The following is a 17740-nucleotide window of genomic DNA, read 5'->3' on the forward strand; positions in this document are numbered from 1 at the left end:
ACAATAGGATGTGAGGCAGCCGTAGAGACTATTCATTAGAATGGAACACGTATCTAATACAACAGAGTTAACATCCGGCTTAATCAAGAGCGTCGCTACCAGCACTAAAGCTGATCCCTAGCCGATAGAGAGTCTTTTCCGGAAACAATAGAGATGACAAGTCCTGGCAAGAACGCCTCTCTGGGAGCTCTAGTTAGAATAGGCAGTTGCAAGAAAGCCACCTCCCCGTAATCACCTGCCTTGGTGGCTGTGACGATTGCCATCATGTCGTATGCCTACCTCTTCAAGTATATTATTATTGGTGACACAGGTGCGTGCTTATTTAAAATGATTCTGTCTATTCGCTTAGGAGTATGTATGTATAAAGCTTTGTTTGTGCAAACATAAAATCAGAATATTCTGTGTTTATGTACAATTATATACATTTTTTTAAATGTCAGCATCTGATGTGTTTTGCAGATGTTTACAAAATAAATACAATTCAATTACAAATGGTATGTATGTGCATGTGTGTATATATATATATATATATATATATATATATATATATATATATATATATACAGACATGCATATACATACAATATGTAATTGCATTTATGTCTGTATATAAATATATATATATATAATGTGTGTGTGTATATATATATATATACATACATATATACATACACATGCACATACACACCATTTGTAATTGTATTTATTTTGTATACATACCCCATCAAAAACTGCCATTTACTGCACATGAAAAGCTGCTATACAGTGAATGTTAGGGGTCACATCCTGAAAATGTGATAGTTGGTGCATTACTTATAACAGTGATGGTTCGTTCCCAAGCTGAGATGCCCCACATTTATCCTCTGAATAATCAAAAGAAGCACACGTTTTATTTTACAATGCATTTTATTTTATTAAGAGCCATATTTTCTACAGTTCAACTTTTTAGAAACTGTATAAAACATAATAGCTTGGCTGATTAACACTCCTGGAGAACTCCCCTCTGCTGCATGGTTTCAAGAATCCAAAATGGAGAACAGAAAAGGATAAACATATGTTGATTTCATTAACAATTACATCTACAAATGACGTTGGAGTTCCCCCTTTTTTTCACCTTGTTTTGAGTTTTTAGCAAATGTGGCTGTGACCTTTCGGAGTATTCCCTAAGCCAGGGATCCCCAACTTTATGAACCTGTGAGCAACATTCAGAAGTAAAAGGAGTTGGGGAGCAACACATGCATGAAAAATGTTTATAGGCTGCCAAATAAGTGCTGTGATTGGCTATTTGGTAGCCCTATGTGGATTGTCAACCTATATTGAGGCTCTGTTTGGCAGTGCACCTGGTTTTTATGCAACTAAAACTTGCCTCCAAGCCTGAAATTCAAAAATAAACACCTGCTTTGAGGACACTGAGAGCAACATCCAAGGGGGTGAAGAGCAACATGTTGCTCACTAGCTACTGGTTGGGGATCACTGCCCTAAGCTGTTCGTGTAGCAGACTTTCTCACTGTCTTTTAACCTAGTGCAAAGTACTGCAAAAACAAGTATAGGTTCTGCTTTTAGTACACAGCATATGAGATTTTTATTTCTCTTTACTGTCCCCCGAAATCCACCCTCATATTTCCATACAGCCAAGTAAATACATAAATGGAAGAGATACCTGCATTGACCTTCATAGGCATCATGGGTTTAAGTTTCCACCACTCAAGAAAATAAAACTGAAATATACCAAGGCCAAGGCAAATCTCAAACAAAGGGAGTGGTGTTGCCTTTAAATACCTGAATTGTGTGAACCATGGTTCTGAGTGGCAAGGAGAGTACTCAATCCCAGATTTTGTACCAGTGACTACAATCCTCCATTATGGTACTGTTTTTCAAAGTATAAAGTTGTAATTATAGGCTGTGAACAAGATGAATGTAAGAAGAAATACAATATTTTAGTGTTACTAAGGTGAACCTTATAAAGCAAGATAATTATTTGTGGTTGGTGGGATAATGAATGTGGTTGTTGGAATTACTTTCCTAGGAGGCATGTGAAATTGAAAAATATTGTTACTGGGATGAACGTTAGAAGAAAAACAGGTATGGGATCTCTTATGTGGAAACCTGCTATCCAGAAAGTTCCCGAATTAAGGGAAGGCCATAGGCTCCATTAAGATTAAATAATTCAAATTTTTAAGAACTTTTTTCATTTTTCATTTTCTCTGTAATAATAAGAGAGCACCTTGTATTTGAATCCAGCTAAGCTATAATTAGTCCACATTGGAGACAAAACAATCCTACTGGGTTTATTTAATGTTTAAATTATTATTTTTTTTAGTACACTTAAAGGACCAGTAACATCAATTTAAAAAAAACTACCAAGACAAATTTAACTTAAAAATCGCAACGTCTTTATTAAGAAATAACTTAAAAGGCGACAGGGCGTCGATCCATCGTGCGGCACTTAATTTCTCCTCCCTGGCTATCTCCTATAAGGAAGGCAGGGAGGAGAAATCGAGCGCCACACGATGGATCGTAGCCTTTTCTGAAGAGGAGTATCGGTAAGTTATTTCTTAATAAAGACTTTTCGATTTTAAAGTTAAATATGTGTTTGTTTTTTGTTATATGCAAACTAATTTTTTTCTTAAATTGATGTTACTGGTCCTTAAAAGGTCATCCAAATTACAGAAAGAATTATCTGGAAAACCCAAGGACCCAAGCGTTCTGAAAAATAGGTCCCATACCTAAACTGGAAAGCTTGATTTGTTGTGCTTATTTACCAGCCGGACTGCATTGGCATGTTGGACCAGAAGGGCAAACATGAAATCAATATTTGTGAGCTGCCTTCTCAGCTGGAGTAGAATGGGAGGACTTTATTAACGTAGCCATATGAGAAGTATCTGAAAAAGCAGCATCATGCAGCTATCAGTTGTGAAAACAGTCACAACTTCATGCCAATCAGTTGATACACTGTAGTTGAAGACTAAGGAGTTTAGTGTAATAGCAGGTGCAGTATTTCCTCCAGGTGTAGATGTTTGCTTTACAACAGCAGATGAGTGAATGCTACTCACTTGCCGGTTGCTTTATGTAATAGAAGTGGAGAAAACATTGGTTCTTATTCCATTACCACCCAATGCTTTTTTTTAAAATAAAGTACAATAAGTTTACAGGTGCTTAATTTGTATTTGGTTTTGAAGCAAGTACCTCAAGTGTTAAAGCCAACCAGGAAATAGCTTAAGGTTATTATACGGGCAATCCAGTGGAACAGTTGTACTTTATTAAAGGGATTCTGTTACAGGAAACATATGTATGTTCTGCACTTGCAACAGTTACACCAAACAAATGATTTAAAGTATTTTAAAGTAATGAAAATATAATGTACTTGTGTGTACCGTTGAAAAACTGACATGTTTGCTTCAAAAACTCTACTATAGTTTATATAAACAAGCTACTGTGGAGCCATGGGGGCAGCCATTCGAAGCTGAAAAAGGAGAAGGCACAGGAAACACAGCAGTTAATAACCAGTGTAGTATACAATGAGATTCTTCAGAGGTTATTTGTTATCTTTTGTGTACCCTATGTTTGAATGGCTGCCCCCCATATGTACACAGCAGCTTGTTTATATAAATTACAGTAGAGTTTCTGAAGCAAACACACCAGCTTTACCAGTGCAGGACAACAGTACATTATATTGCCATTGAAAACACTTTCTTTTTTTGCTGTTACTGTTCCTTTAATTTTAAAATTTGACATGGGGCTAGACATTTTCTTAGTTTCCTAGGCACACTCTGCTATGTTACTCATGCTCTTAAAAACATCTGTCATTTTTACTGCTGCACTGCAAGTTAAATTGAGGTCAAGTCAATGACACCTCTGTTGAAGGATTTAGCTGCTTGAACTGCTAGAAGCTCCATTGGCTAATAGCACTGCTGGTACTGTCGTGAAAGTTAGCAGATGTTCTTTGTGCAAATTGCGCTGAATTGTAGAACAATGTACAAATACACCATCTGCAGCAAGATGTTCTTGCAGGTCTTTGGAGGTGATCTTTGGGTTGTCTGTAACCATTCTCACAACCCTCCGCATATGCCACTACTGTATTTTTCTTGGCCTGCCAGACCAGGGTTTTACAGCAACTGTGCCTGTGGCCTTCCATTTCCTGATTACATTCCTTACAGTGGAAACTGACAGTTAAACCTCTGAGATAGCTTTTTGTAGCCTTCCCCTAAACCATGATACTGAACAATCTTTGTTTTCAGATCTTTTGAGAGTTGCTTTTAAGGATCCCATACTGCCACTCTTCAGAGGAGAGTCAAACAGAAGCACAACTTGCAATTAGCCACCTGAAATACCTTGTCTCATGATTGGACACACCTGCCTATGAAGTTCAAGGCTTAACAAGCGAATCCAACCAATTACGTGCTGCCAGTAATCAGTACTGAGCAGTTACATGGATTCAAATTAGCAAAATTACAAGGGTACCCACATTTTTGCACAGCTAGTTTTTCACATTTGATTTACTTTCTTACTGGATACTGCTTCACTTATTCTTTGTTCAGGAAAACACCCCAGTACTCAGATGTTCCAGAGAAATGAAAAACATACCACTTCTTTTTTGTTGAAAGTGGAGTAAATTATTATGTAAGCTGAGAGGGGTTCCCAAATTTTTTCATATTGTATGTTTCCTTAATGCTGGAGAAGATTTTAGCATTGTAGAGAGCAGCTGACATACCCCCACCTAGTGGTAAACATAGGACTAGTACCCAAGCCAGAGAAACCCTGCTTTGCCATTATATGCCTTGGCTTGCATTGAGTAGGAGGAGAAACAATAGTTGCCTGACAGTAGCTTTATTGTTTAGTACCCACTCTTTCTGAAAGCTCGGAAGCAAGCACAATGTACTGGTATTACAGCTAAAAAAATACATTTGTTGGTTCAAGAATACAATTTTAAATGGTAGCGTGAATTATTTGCAATGTGAACAATTTAGAAATACAAAGTACGCAATAACAATATATAACAATTTTCTGCAGATTGGTCAGTGGCTTCTGCAATATTAATGGATTGCCTTGCAAGTAAGGGTTTGCCTCAAAAACCTTAGCTCCAGTCTGTGTAATGCCAGGATATTAAGATTTTTTTCAAGCTTTTTGTCTCTAGTACACACAACCAGTATCAACATCAACAATTTTCAAGTTAATAATGGAGATGCAAAACAGTTTGTATTTATTGTAAAGATCATTATTTTTAAAGGAATAGTTCACCTTGAAATTAAATTTTAACATAAGATATACAGCAGTATTATAATACAGTCTGAAGTAGGACTTCAATTCTTGTTTTTCTTTTCTTTAATATTTACATTTTTTATTATATAACTTCAGGGTCAGAGTATCAACTGCTATGTGGTTGACTTAGTCAGTACAGAACATAGAAAGTAATCAACTGATACTAAGGTTAGCAGAAAATGTAAATCTTGGTAGTTGATCTGTTTTTGGTTGAAGGTAGCATTTTCAGTTCAAAGCTGGAAATATGCAGAATAGGAAGACTAAGCATTCAAAGACCATAAAAAATAACTAATAAAGGCCAATTTTAAAAGGTTCTTATTAAAGTTTATATAAAGGTTAATTTCTTTTTTTAAATTGACCTCCTGCCTTTATAGGATAGTTGTTGTCATCTTCAGGGCAGGTTGGCACTGGCTCTTGAATAACAGAGAGTCAGCTGCCATTTTAGGCAGAAGACCTAATGCCACCTCTGATATTTACCTTGAGTGGTTGAGCCAGGGCACCAGGTGATGCAAACACTAGTATAGATAGTTCAGGTTGGTAGATTTGTGTTTATCTCAGGCTAAAGCTGACCATACATGTGCTGATAAAAGCTGCTGACTTGGTCTCTCCAGACAAAACAAAATCAGCAGATAATTGCCCTGTACTGCTCCTTCCAACAGTATGCCTAACAGATATCTATTGGGTAGGTTTGAAAATTCCTGTTGGGCAAGGACCATATATGTAGGTGCATTGAATTTCTCCCAACAGGTCTGCATAGACCTACCTGAGGATATGATTGTTGGCCATTGTGCCAAATAAGGCTTGTTTGCTGGACTCGCGGAAAAAGCAGATCTATTTGTGTATGGTCAGCTTTAATTTCCTATCTGATGTAAATAGCTCCCGTGACAATAGCTCAAGTGCTGCTTTCACAGAAAACAAAGAGATTCAGAATGGTATCTAACAATACAAGGCCCACTCTGGACATGAGGACATGCCTCCCAACTGTTCATTTTTTCACGGGACAGTCCCGGTTTTTGACAGTTCTCGCAGTCCCGTCTTATTACTGAAATGTCCGGACTTTCTCTTTGATCTCCTGCACTGAACAGACAGAAAAAGATACAAAGTTTCTAAAACATAATTGGCTTTTGGCAGAGAGCCCAGAATAAGTGGCAGGAGCACATCAATACTTTTGTAACAATTCTAGATAAGCAAAGAAGCGACTGTATTTAAGATGAGCAGTAGTGATGTGCGGGTTGGGATTTCCCCGACCCTAACCCGCCCTCCCTTAGCCCCCGCCCGCAGCCGAACTTCTGTGTAGCTTTTACAGACCCGCGCCGGCCCACCCATGACATCACAAAAGGGGTGGGGCGAGCAGGCTCAGCGCCTATAAAAGATGAACCCGGAAGCCGGCATTTGACAGTGGCGGGCGGGGAGAGCAGGAGAAGAGCTCAACCTGCCCGCGAGCTCAACCTGCAAGGTCGGCCCGAACCCGCCCGAAACCCATGGGTATCGGGCTGGCCCACACATCACTAATAAGCAGGTCTCTTGGGGAAACTGAGACTTGCAGCTTAAAGGGGTTGTTCACCTTCCAACACTTTTTTTCAGTACAGTTAAGGTGGCCATAGACGTAACAATTACGATCTTTCTTGGAAAAGATCTTTCCAAGAAAGATCGTTCGTTTCAATACACACGTGTAGAGCTGAATCATCAGATATACAGGTAGATATACGGGAAGAAACAATAGAACTCTACCTGTATCTGACGATTCAGCACTTAACAATGGGCGATGTTTGGGTCAATTCAAAGGCACCCGATCAAAATTTTCCATCCAGCCCGATCGACGAGCCGACCGATATCCAAGTCTTCTGCCGATATCGGTCGGCTCTTTTTCCACCATACACGCAAAGAATATCGGACGAAAATTTGTTTCGTACGATATTATCTGTGCGTCTATGGCCACCTTTAGTTCACCAGAAATTAAGACTTTTTCCAATGACTCCATATTTTCTATGTGTGCCCGTTTTTCTAATATTGAAGTGTAAAGTGTAATTTTTCCACCTTCTAAAGCAGCTCTGAGAGTGGGGTCACCAACCTTGTAAAATATTCTAAATTGATACATTTAGTTGATACATTTCTTATCTTTGAGCAGAATCTCTGGGTTTCATTACAGGCAGCTGTTAGAATTGATACAAATGTTGCTAATACTCCAGAGATGCTGCTGAGAAATGTATCAACTAAATGTTGCAAAATTGTAAAAGGTGGTTATTGTGTGTATGAAATATATACACGTATATATCGTGTGTGTGTATACGCTTACATTGCTGCATTTATTTTGTTTCATAGGTGTGGGAAAGTCATGTCTGCTTCTTCAGTTTACTGATAAGAGGTTCCAGCCAGTTCATGACTTAACAATTGGTAAGCCACATTCTAAACAGGAAGCTTTGTGACACCTTGCGAAATACCCTGAGAAGTGTCCTTAAAGGTTTATTTGACAGAAAAACACTTAAATATATGCATTTAACCAATGACAATTTGTAACTGTTTCTCTTTCTTGCTTTCTTTCCCCACAGGAGTTGAGTTTGGTGCACGCATGATAAACATTGATGGGAAACCTATCAAACTACAGATATGGGACACGGTAAGAAGGCATAATAACCATCAGTTACATGATGACCTATGTAACTGTGACGTGCTTATTTAACTGGCCCTGCTGATTCAGCTTTACAAAATGTGATTAGTGCAGTTTCAAGATCCCATCCATGCATATTAGAAGTCCGATAGGGATGTCTAGCACATACTGTTAATTTCACTGTCGGTTCCAAGAGTATCTTTCCAGAATTCATGATTATTTGCCCTGTGTGGGTGCTTTAGTAACTGAGGGAATTTGACATTGTTTTACATATTGAGCTTAAAATTAGATGGCTAGTTTTACTTTTAGATGTTGCTGATCTATTGTATATAATGTAATATGCAAATACAGAAGCCTGTAATGCCACCACAATTCTGAATCTAAACCTGTCAAAACTGTTGCCTTGGGCTGTATGACACTTGAGTTTTCCAGATTTCAGTACTAAGAGGCGGATTTATTAAGGTTTGAGTTGTGTTTTCCACGAAAAATTTGAGTTTGAGGTTATTATAAAAAAAAACTAGAATTTTTTCAAGATTTTTTTATACCCTGACCCTGGAAATAGCTTGTATGCGAAAATACACCATCTAAAACCTGTTGAGGTCATGTAGGAGTCAATGGCATAGGTCCCTTGTAACCATTTGAGGATGTTAAAGGGATACTGTCATGGGAAAACAAAAGAGCAAACTTTTTTAGATTTAATTTTGAAATCTGACATAATGCTAGACATATCGTCCATTTCATGTGTCATGTGACTTGTGGTCTGATAGACTTCAGTCACTGCTGCACTGCAAATTTGAGTGATATCACCTGCGATACCTTCAGTTTCATTGAGTAGGAGAAACAATGGACTGTCAGAAAGCAGTTCCATAGTGCAGCCCTGGCTCTTTCTCAAAGCACATGACCAGGCAAAATGACCTGATAAGGCTGCCTACACACCAATATTACAATACACTTTTTGGTTGGTTTCACAGCAAGTTGGAGTGAAATCATCCCACTCCCTTACCCTCCCCCCCAGCAGCCCATCAGCAGAACAATGGGAAGGTAACCAGATAACAGCTCCATGTTAGATATAAGAACAGCACTCAGTAGTAAAAATCCATGTCCCACTGCGAACTCCATCAGTTACGATAGGAGAAACAGCAGCCTGTCAGAAAGCAGTTCCATAGAGCAGCACTGTTAGAGTGAAATATATGGTAGAGTGAATTATTTGCAGTGTAAACAGTGTAATTTAAAAATCAAATAAAAGCCCCCCCCCCCCTAAAAGTCATGACAGAATACCTTTAATAGCCTTCATGATGTTCAAGTTTTTTTCGTTGGGTTTTGGGTGAAAACTAGATCAGTTTAAGCTTTTGGCTTTTGCAAACTCAAACTCGCTGATTCAAGTTTTTCCATTCGAGATTTTTCTCGAATGTCTAGCATAACTATTCGAGTAGTGAGTTCATTCAAGGTTTATAAAAGCTTACAAAGCTCTGAAATTAGACCTTTGATAAGTAACTCCCTTAAAGGGGAAGGAAACCTAGTTGGCGCAAAAACCCTCCCCCCTGGCCTACCCGTCCCGCTGGGCAAATGCCCCTAACTTGTTACTTACCCTTCTGCGCAGGTCCAGTCCAGGGAGTTCACAGACGACATCTTCTTCCACGCGATCTTCTTCCTGCTTTGACATGCGCATTCGGAGTAGTTCGCCGGTACGATCTACTGCGCATGCGCCAAAAGTACATTGTGACTTTTGGCGCCCGACCGTAGATCCCGACCGGCGAACTGCTCCGAATGCGCATGCGCCAAAATGCTGTTCAAAGCAGGAAGAAGATCGCGTGGAAGAAGATGTCGTCTGTGAACTCCCTGGACTGGACCTGCGCAGAAGGGTAAGTAACAAGTTAGGGGCATTTGCCCAGCGGGACGGGTAGGCCAGGGGGGAGGAGGGAGGGTGGGCAACACACGGGAGGGGGGTGGGTTTTTGCGCCAACTAGGTTTCCTTCCCCTTTAAAGGAGAACTAAACCCCCTGCTATTAAAAATCACTGCCCCCAGTGAGTTCCGCTGCACTGACTCTGCAAGGAGAGTTAAGTAAAGAATAGGGGGCAATTACAGGAGTTCACACCTAGGCTGGGGGGGGGCTATGTAGGGTAGGGGGTAGCAATTTTTATTAGAAGGGGGGTTTGTTTCCCCTTTAATGATCACATGCTACAATGAAGCCAAAAAATAGTTGTGCCATTTAAGCCTGAAGGAATAATACAACAAACATGTTATTTCCTGTTGTTGACATGTGCATTACCATGTGAATATTGATTGGATGGCTGGGCTATGGACTTTGGAGAATATTTAATTATTTTTCGTAGTTTGGATTGATGGGAGGTAAGAAGAAAGCAGCACTGGGGTGGGTTTGGTAGAGGCAGAATAAGACTTTATAAGCGAAGAACAGTGTGGCAAGTGTCTAGCAATGCTGTCTTTCTAGCACAAGGTTTTGTGGTTCAGTTCTGACCACTGCACAATTAGATTTATGTAAATAAGGAATAATATGCTTTCCTTCACCACAGGGGGGGTGCATTACAAGCTTTTGATGATTTATGAAGTGGTTGTTTTAATTTTGTTCTCCATATGTATTAATTTATAGCATGATAGCTCACATTCCAAATATTTTTTTTTTACTTCCATAGTTTTCTAATAAGTTCACTGTGATTAACACTTTTAGTTGCTTTTTACTTTACTTTAGGTAGGCGGGGGTCACAGGTCTTCTAAAACACAATAATTTGCACTTTTTGTATAAATCCAGTGCTGCCAGTATGTACAGGGCTGCCTTGCACCCACCAGCGCTACACTCTGTGCTTCTCACAAGAATGCCCCAGATGTAGGTGCTGGGTAAATTAGTGCTAAGTGTCACCCCTTTGTGCTGTAGAAAGTACATTTTGGGCATTAATAATTAATCCCTAAAATATCAGCATTGCTGTTTTAATTTAAATTCTCTTCAACTTCTGTTTTCTACTACACAGGCTGGACAAGAGTCATTTCGTTCAATTACAAGATCTTATTACCGAGGTGCTGCTGGGGCCCTGCTAGTGTATGATATAACAAGGTAAGAGCAGGTTTCAGGGTGGGCAAATCCTTTGGTGATTTCTAAATCATCTATCACTAGCTCATGTACACATTTCAGAAAAAGAGCTGTAATGCCCAAATCTCTTGTCTGGGTACCTTTCTCAATATATGTGAATAATTTAATTTAAATAGACTTGATCCACAGAGTGCTCGTGACATAACAAATGTTGAAAACCCTTGTGGGGTTTAATGCAGTGTCTTATTTCACTTAAAATACTTATACTTATATGGCACTAACGTGATGAGCAGTGGAAATACAAATTGTTAACAGCATTCAGTATTTATGATTTATATAAATGAGACATGTTTTGCGAACCAGTCAGTTTTTAATAACTGTGCACATTGTGCAGGAGGAAGTTCAGATTAAAATAACTTGTTTGTATGTTACAGATGGACCTCATCTAAGCAGCTTTCAAACTGGTCGCCATTATTTTATTTTGTACAGATTTTGGATTATTAGTATTTCTATCCTGCCTAGTTCTAGCCTGCAAATGAGGGTTCATTATTATAATAAATTTTATTGGTTATCTTATTGTTGCCTTGTGTGGCCACTATAATAATAGTTTCCATAATCGCTGGTAGTGTTCAGTGCCAGCCCAGTATTGCATAATGCAACAGCTATGGTGATAAAGGCTACCTGTCCCTTCAAATGTATTATTTATGGTAAAAACACTGTACATTTATTGTGTGCTCCTCTTTTAGACGGGAAACCTTTAGCCACCTCACATCCTGGCTAGAAGATGCTCGGCAACATTCCAGTTCAAATATGGTCATAATACTGATTGGAAATAAAAGGTCAGAAGGACTTTATATTTTATGTCACTAAAGTTTTTATGTATATAATCTGCCTTTTAATGTGGTCATTGTTTGCCTTTTTCTGTTTCAGTGATCTTGAGTCTCGTAGAGATGTTTCTAGGGAGGAGGGGGAAGCTTTTGCTCGGGAACATGGTCTCATTTTTATGGAGACCTCTGCCAAAACTGCAGCTAATGTGGAAGAGGTGAGAACAATCTTTTCTGGCCTATTTGCTCTGCTTTACTCTTCTCTGAAATTGGCCAACTATCTTTAAAACTACATTTAATTTTAGCTACTGTCTAGCCAAAGATGTTGACTGGTGATTCAACAGATGCAGTTGGGGGGCCTACACTTATAGGGGTTGTTCACCTTCCAACACTTTTTTCGGTTTTTCAGTTGGTTTCAGTTAGTTCACCAGAAATAAAGACTTTTTCCAATGACTTTAAATTTTCTGTGTGACCGTTTTTCTAATCGTGAAATGTTTCACCTTCTAAAGCAGCTCTAGGAGGGGGGGGGGGTCGCCAACCCTGTAAACTGTTCTAAATGAATACATTTAGTTGATACATTTCTTATCTTTGTTTTGAATTTGCTGTATCTTGATTACTAAACCCAGATAATAAATATTGTCACGATTTATATCGCATGAATACCTGCATAATGCTGGGGTAAAAATCGTAGGGTACAAAATTCCTATGTGCTTTTCCAAACACACCCATAGGACTTACTAAAAATCTTTTTACTCAGGTCGATTCAGTAATTATATCCTTCATATGGGCCAATAAAATCCCAAGGATAAGCATTAATATAGTACAATTCTCAATACAGGCTGGAGGTCTTGCATTGCCTAACATTTATTACTATTATTTGGTGGCTTTATTAGTAAGGGACTTATATCCAGAAGGCCAACTCTTAACGTTTGAACAAATACAAGCAACCCATCAAACAAAGCACATCATACACTTCCAATACCTACAGCTCAGGCATGCTGTACAGACTTTTGAACCCACAGACTTCAATTCAGGCCACTGTACTGGAAACCAGCCTACATATGCAGGAGGTTCCAAAGCCCCTCTACACTATTTATCAGACTTTGCAAGCTCAGGAGGACAAGCAATTGCTCAGTTGTTATAACAAATGTGCTCAGGACATTGGGGATCTGGATCTTGAAAAATGGACAGAAGTTTTGAGACATCTGTCACACTCTACAATAGCAACCAGAGATAAATTGATCCAGGTGAAATTTTTACACGGCTCCTATTTGACCCCGGAAACCCCTACATAAAATGACTCCCATTAGAGACATAAACTAAACGTGAGGCTGTGGACACCCGGGATCCTGGATGCATATGGTATGGACTTGTCCTAAGCTTGTGACATACTGGATACAAATTTTTGTATTTATATCTAAAGTGATGTTTCTCACATACACCTGGACCCAGCAGCGGCACTACTGGGCTTTACTAGAGGTCTTGTAGTGGAAAGTAGAACTCTACTCCAACTCCTAGGGGCAGATGTATGAAGGGTCGAATATCGAGGGTTAATTAACCCTCGATATTCGACTAGGAACTAAAATCCTTCGACTTCGAATATCGAAGTCGAAGGATTTAGCGCAAATCCTACGATCGAACGATCGAAGGATTATTCCTTCGATCGAACGATTAAATCCTTCGAATCGAACGATTCGAAGGATTTTAATCCAACGATCGAAGGAATATCCTTCGATCAAAAAAACTTAGGCAAGCCTATGGGGACCTTCCCCATAGGCTAACATTGAGTTCGGTAGCTTTTAGCTGCCGAACTAGGGGGTCGAAGTTTTTTTTAAAGAGGCAGTACTTCGACTATCGAATGGTCGAATAGTCGAACAATTTTTACTTCGAATCCTTCGATTCTTAGTCGTAGTCGAAGGTCGAAGTAGCCCATTCGATGGTCGAAGTAGCCCAAAAAACACTTCGAAATTCGAAGTTTTTTTAATTCGAATCCTTCACTCGAGCTTCATGAATCGGCCCCCTAATGTACTATGCTAAAAAATAAATCATTCCAAAATGGAACATGCCATATATACCAACACTCGAGGCCTGGAAGGAACTAGTAAAAAAAGGCCCTGTCATGCTATAAGGCTGCTTATTTATCCAGAGGGTGTACAGATAAATTCATAAACATATGGATCTTGTGGGTGCTCAACACTGATACCAATAGCACTCATGTATTTTAAAAACTGGTGTGTGTAATAATATGGTAAATAACAGCCCTTTAATTTTGGTCTGCTCCCTCCCCCTCCTATTTCTATCTTTATTTTATTTTCCTTCTTTATTATTTAAATTGTAGGTTAATAAATTATATTATCAACAAGAAATGATTGAATAGAACGCCTTTGTTGAAGTCTTAGCACAATACATTTTCTTATGGTATGGTTTTACTCTTTCTTTCCGAGGCCTTCATTGACACTGCCAAAGAAATTTACAAAAAGATCCAGCAGGGACTGTTTGATGTGAATAATGAGGTAAGGTGTCTTTGATTTACATTATGAGATAAACAGTGTACCTCAAACTTCTGCAATTGTCTACATAGAAACTCAAGTCACCCCTTTCTGGCTTTTTTCTTTCTTTCTTTGGAAAGGCTAATGGGATCAAAGTTGGACCCCAGCAATCAATAAATGAGCCCCTTGGAAGTGGATTAAGACAAAGCCAAAATGAAGGTGGAGGAACTTCTGGATGTTGCTGAAGCAAACAATATTATCACACTAGAGGAATTCCTAAACCCAGCTTCATGCACGCTACATCTTTTTATCACACCTCTTTCTGCCTGTTACATATCAGACTTTCCTTCATTCCTATCTCCCCATCACCTAATTATAAGGGAATCTGTATATAATGTTCATGGCCTTTCTTTGTTTGTTTGTTTGTCTGTCTTTTAAGTTTTACATAGTTCTTTTGCCTTTCTTTTTTATTCCAATCTTCAAATGTAATGCATAAGAAATTACACAAATGGAATATCCTTGTGCAATGATAAGAAGTACATTAATATGGACACTACATTTCAAACGAGTTTGAAACCCAAATAAAAATGCGGGTGACTCTATATCATGTGTTACAGTTAGGTGTTGAGTAGAGATTGTTGGTTTATTTTATTTTTTTAAGGAGCAGTAAACTGTTTATTTTTTTGTTACTGGACTTAATGGGCATAATGTTGTCCTTTTAATGAAAATTGTTACATTTTCTCTTATTTTATTTGTCATAAACTCTGTATGTAGTAACATTCCCTTTTCCTAATGCGGGTACAAATCGTTTGTATGCTTTGAGTGCCAGGAGAAATCAGCAATGCCTGGAAATGTAGTGCATTGCCAAATCATTTCCAATTCAGCTGTATAAGTAATCTTATCCTTTTGCCTATATAGATTTAAATGAAGGATCTCCCAGCAAGCATTGCATCTCACCAATAAATACTGATCACCTTCCAAGCTACCTTGTATTATTTATTGATTTGTTGTATTTAGCAACAAAAACATGTGGATTTTCTTCAGAGTAGGTAAACATTTGGTATTTAGCACCTATTTAATACCTCTCTGCTTGAGAAAATCATTTTAGGTCAAGTTTTTTTAAGTTAAAGAGAAAACACCAGAAAATAATCTTTTTTATATCCATCATAACATTATCATTGTATACTATTTATTACCATAAAAGTATTTGCCTGATGCTTTTACAATACCTTTCTTACCCCCATGTTGCTCTATGAGGAGGCTGCCATATTTGTGCAGCAGTAGTCAGTTAATAAAGGATTATGAAGTACAGTATATTGGAAGCTATGCCACCTGCCATGTTAATAAAGTTTTCCTGTATTATAATGAGTGCATTTACTTAAAATATGTAAACCACATACATACAGTAAAGATTAGAAGCAGAGGGTGGAAAAGATGTTTATATTGATTATGCAACCATGTATATGCGGACTTCCTTGTCAAGGCCCTTGGTCCAGTCTTAAACTAAAAGAAATAAGTGTATCCTCGTTTTGAAATGAAAGGTCATACCTGCTTCTCTCTTTGTATTATGATCTTTTTCAAGGAAACTGTTCTATAACACGATCTGCTTTCTACCTTGTATTTTCCTATATATAATGAGATACCGAGAAATCCTTTAAAGGGGAACTATCGTGAAAATGAAAACTTATTATAAGCTTCAGCATACTGAAATAAGAAGATTTATAAATATAATCAATTACAATTTCTGTAACATTTCTGAAATAATCAAGTTTAGGTTCACTATCCCTCTCTCAGCATCTGTTTCTCTTCATTCTCTCTTCATTGCCTAGATTCTATATCAGAGCTCACTATTGAAATCACTAGACATCATGTCTCTCTACATGCAGGATTTTTGCAAAATGCAGTAATTTTGTTACGGTAGATTGTGTTTGTGCTGGAATCAGTTATTTAAATGAGTTCTTATACATTTGCTAGGAAAGGAAGACCCCCTATAAGATATATTGGATCTAACTTTCAAGGACTATCTGACACCCAACTGCTGAGTGAAGAGAAAAAGATGCTGAGAGAGAGGGATAGTGAACATAAACTCGATTATTTCAGAAACAATGCAGAATTTTTAATATATTGATTGTATTTAGAACAATAATTTAGTATGATGAAGCTTATATTAAATTTAAATTGTTATATTTCCACTTTCAAATATCTTTAAGTATGATATCGATATGATACAATTTGCAATTGTTTTTGTTATTTGTGGTTTTTGACTTATTTAAGTTCTTATTCATTAGCTATCCAGTTTGCAGTTTCAGCAATCAGGTTGCTAGGATCCAAATTACCCTAGCAACCATGCATTGATTTGAATAGGAGCGTCTGAATAGAAAGATGTTATATAAAAAGTAGCGATAACAATAAATGTGTAGCCTCACAGAGCATTTGTTTTATATGGGGTCAGTGACCCCTTTTGAAAACTGGAAAGAGCCAGAAGAATAAGGCAAATAATTCAAAAACTATATAAAAAAGAAAAAAGTAAGGCCAATTGAAAAGTTACTTAGAATTAACCATTCTATAACATACTGAAACTTAACTTAAAGGTGAACCACACCTTTAAAATGGCATCATATTTTCAGTCTAGAGGTGCATTAAGAGGAAGTGGCTTAATAACACAGTTGCACCCAACATATTTTTTTTTTTTAAGGCCACACAAGACGAGATGTTTTTTAATTTTGTGATCAAACACTGGGAATTTGATTCTACCTTATAAGAATATCCGTACAAAATTCCCTACATTTGTCTGCACATAAGGACTCACGATTGCTAACTTATGGGTAAATTTACTTACCTCCGAAAATCCGCCTGGACAACGCTAATTCACGAAGATCCGAAGTTGCGCACAGGATACCGAACGCTTGCAAAGTTGCGCTAGCGATAATATGATCAGCAGTTCGAAGTTACGCTAGCGTTCGCTAATTTGCATACGGCGTGCAGTTAACCCCAGCATTTTTTGGGACTTAGAAAATTTTCCAACAAAATTTCAAGTAAGTCCTATCTACTCCATTGCACTTCGTCTGGTCTGATGTGGGGAAGGCAAGTCTGGCGATAGAGGTAACGGTCAGTAAAATAAAAAACTTAGTGAATTTGCGTAGTAACGCTCTTTCGCCAGAGCGAAAATTCGTCTGGAGTGCGAAGTTGCGCCAGAGTCTATTTCCTTCGATAGCGAAATTACGCCAGCGACCGTTAGTAAATCGGCGAAGTGCCGAAATGACGTTATCCACTTCGCCCTTTAGTAAATTTGCCCCAAAGTGTGCAAAGTGCAAAATTTGGATACAATAATTCAAGCATAATTGCTGACGTGAAGGCGATACACCTGACGTACTTGGCTTCGTTCTGTCACTTTTTACAGCAGTGCTTGCAAGTATGTAAGTAGTTGTACTGAAAATATTCAATGTTTACATTAAATCACTTATGGTGCTCCACGTCAAAGTGAGTGATGCCTGTGACCAAATCTGCATCAATAGG

At 38.2% G+C, this 17740-nt stretch overlaps 1 protein-coding gene across 1 annotated transcript; it reads left to right on the top strand.

Annotated features, from left to right (window-relative positions):
* Positions 1–42: 42 nt before the first annotated feature.
* Positions 43–15205, top strand: rab2b.L (rab2b, member RAS oncogene family L homeolog). Its single transcript, XM_018259794.2, has 8 exons — positions 43–310; positions 7582–7653; positions 7809–7876; positions 10853–10935; positions 11658–11750; positions 11842–11953; positions 14180–14248; positions 14365–15205. The coding sequence occupies exons 1-8, from the start codon at positions 265–267 to the stop codon at positions 14467–14469; spliced, it is 648 nt and encodes a 215-aa protein (XP_018115283.1). The 5' UTR covers positions 43–264; the 3' UTR covers positions 14470–15205.
* Positions 15206–17740: the final 2535 nt, after the last annotated feature.

Source organism: Xenopus laevis, chromosome 1L (assembly GCF_017654675.1).
Source record: "Xenopus laevis strain J_2021 chromosome 1L, Xenopus_laevis_v10.1, whole genome shotgun sequence".
NCBI classification, from domain to species: Eukaryota; Metazoa; Chordata; class Amphibia; order Anura; family Pipidae; genus Xenopus; species Xenopus laevis.

Bases quoted from the DNA above. Each gene is read 5' to 3' on its own strand.
- rab2b.L (XM_018259794.2), top strand. From the start codon at position 265: ATGTCGTATGCCTACCTCTTCAAGTATATTATTATTGGTGACACAG. The intron at 7,877-10,852 runs GTAAGAAGGCAT...TCTACTACACAG, and splicing joins AACTACAGATATGGGACACG to GCTGGACAAGAGTCATTTCG. The intron at 11,954-14,179 runs GTGAGAACAATC...TTTCTTTCCGAG, and splicing joins CTGCAGCTAATGTGGAAGAG to GCCTTCATTGACACTGCCAA.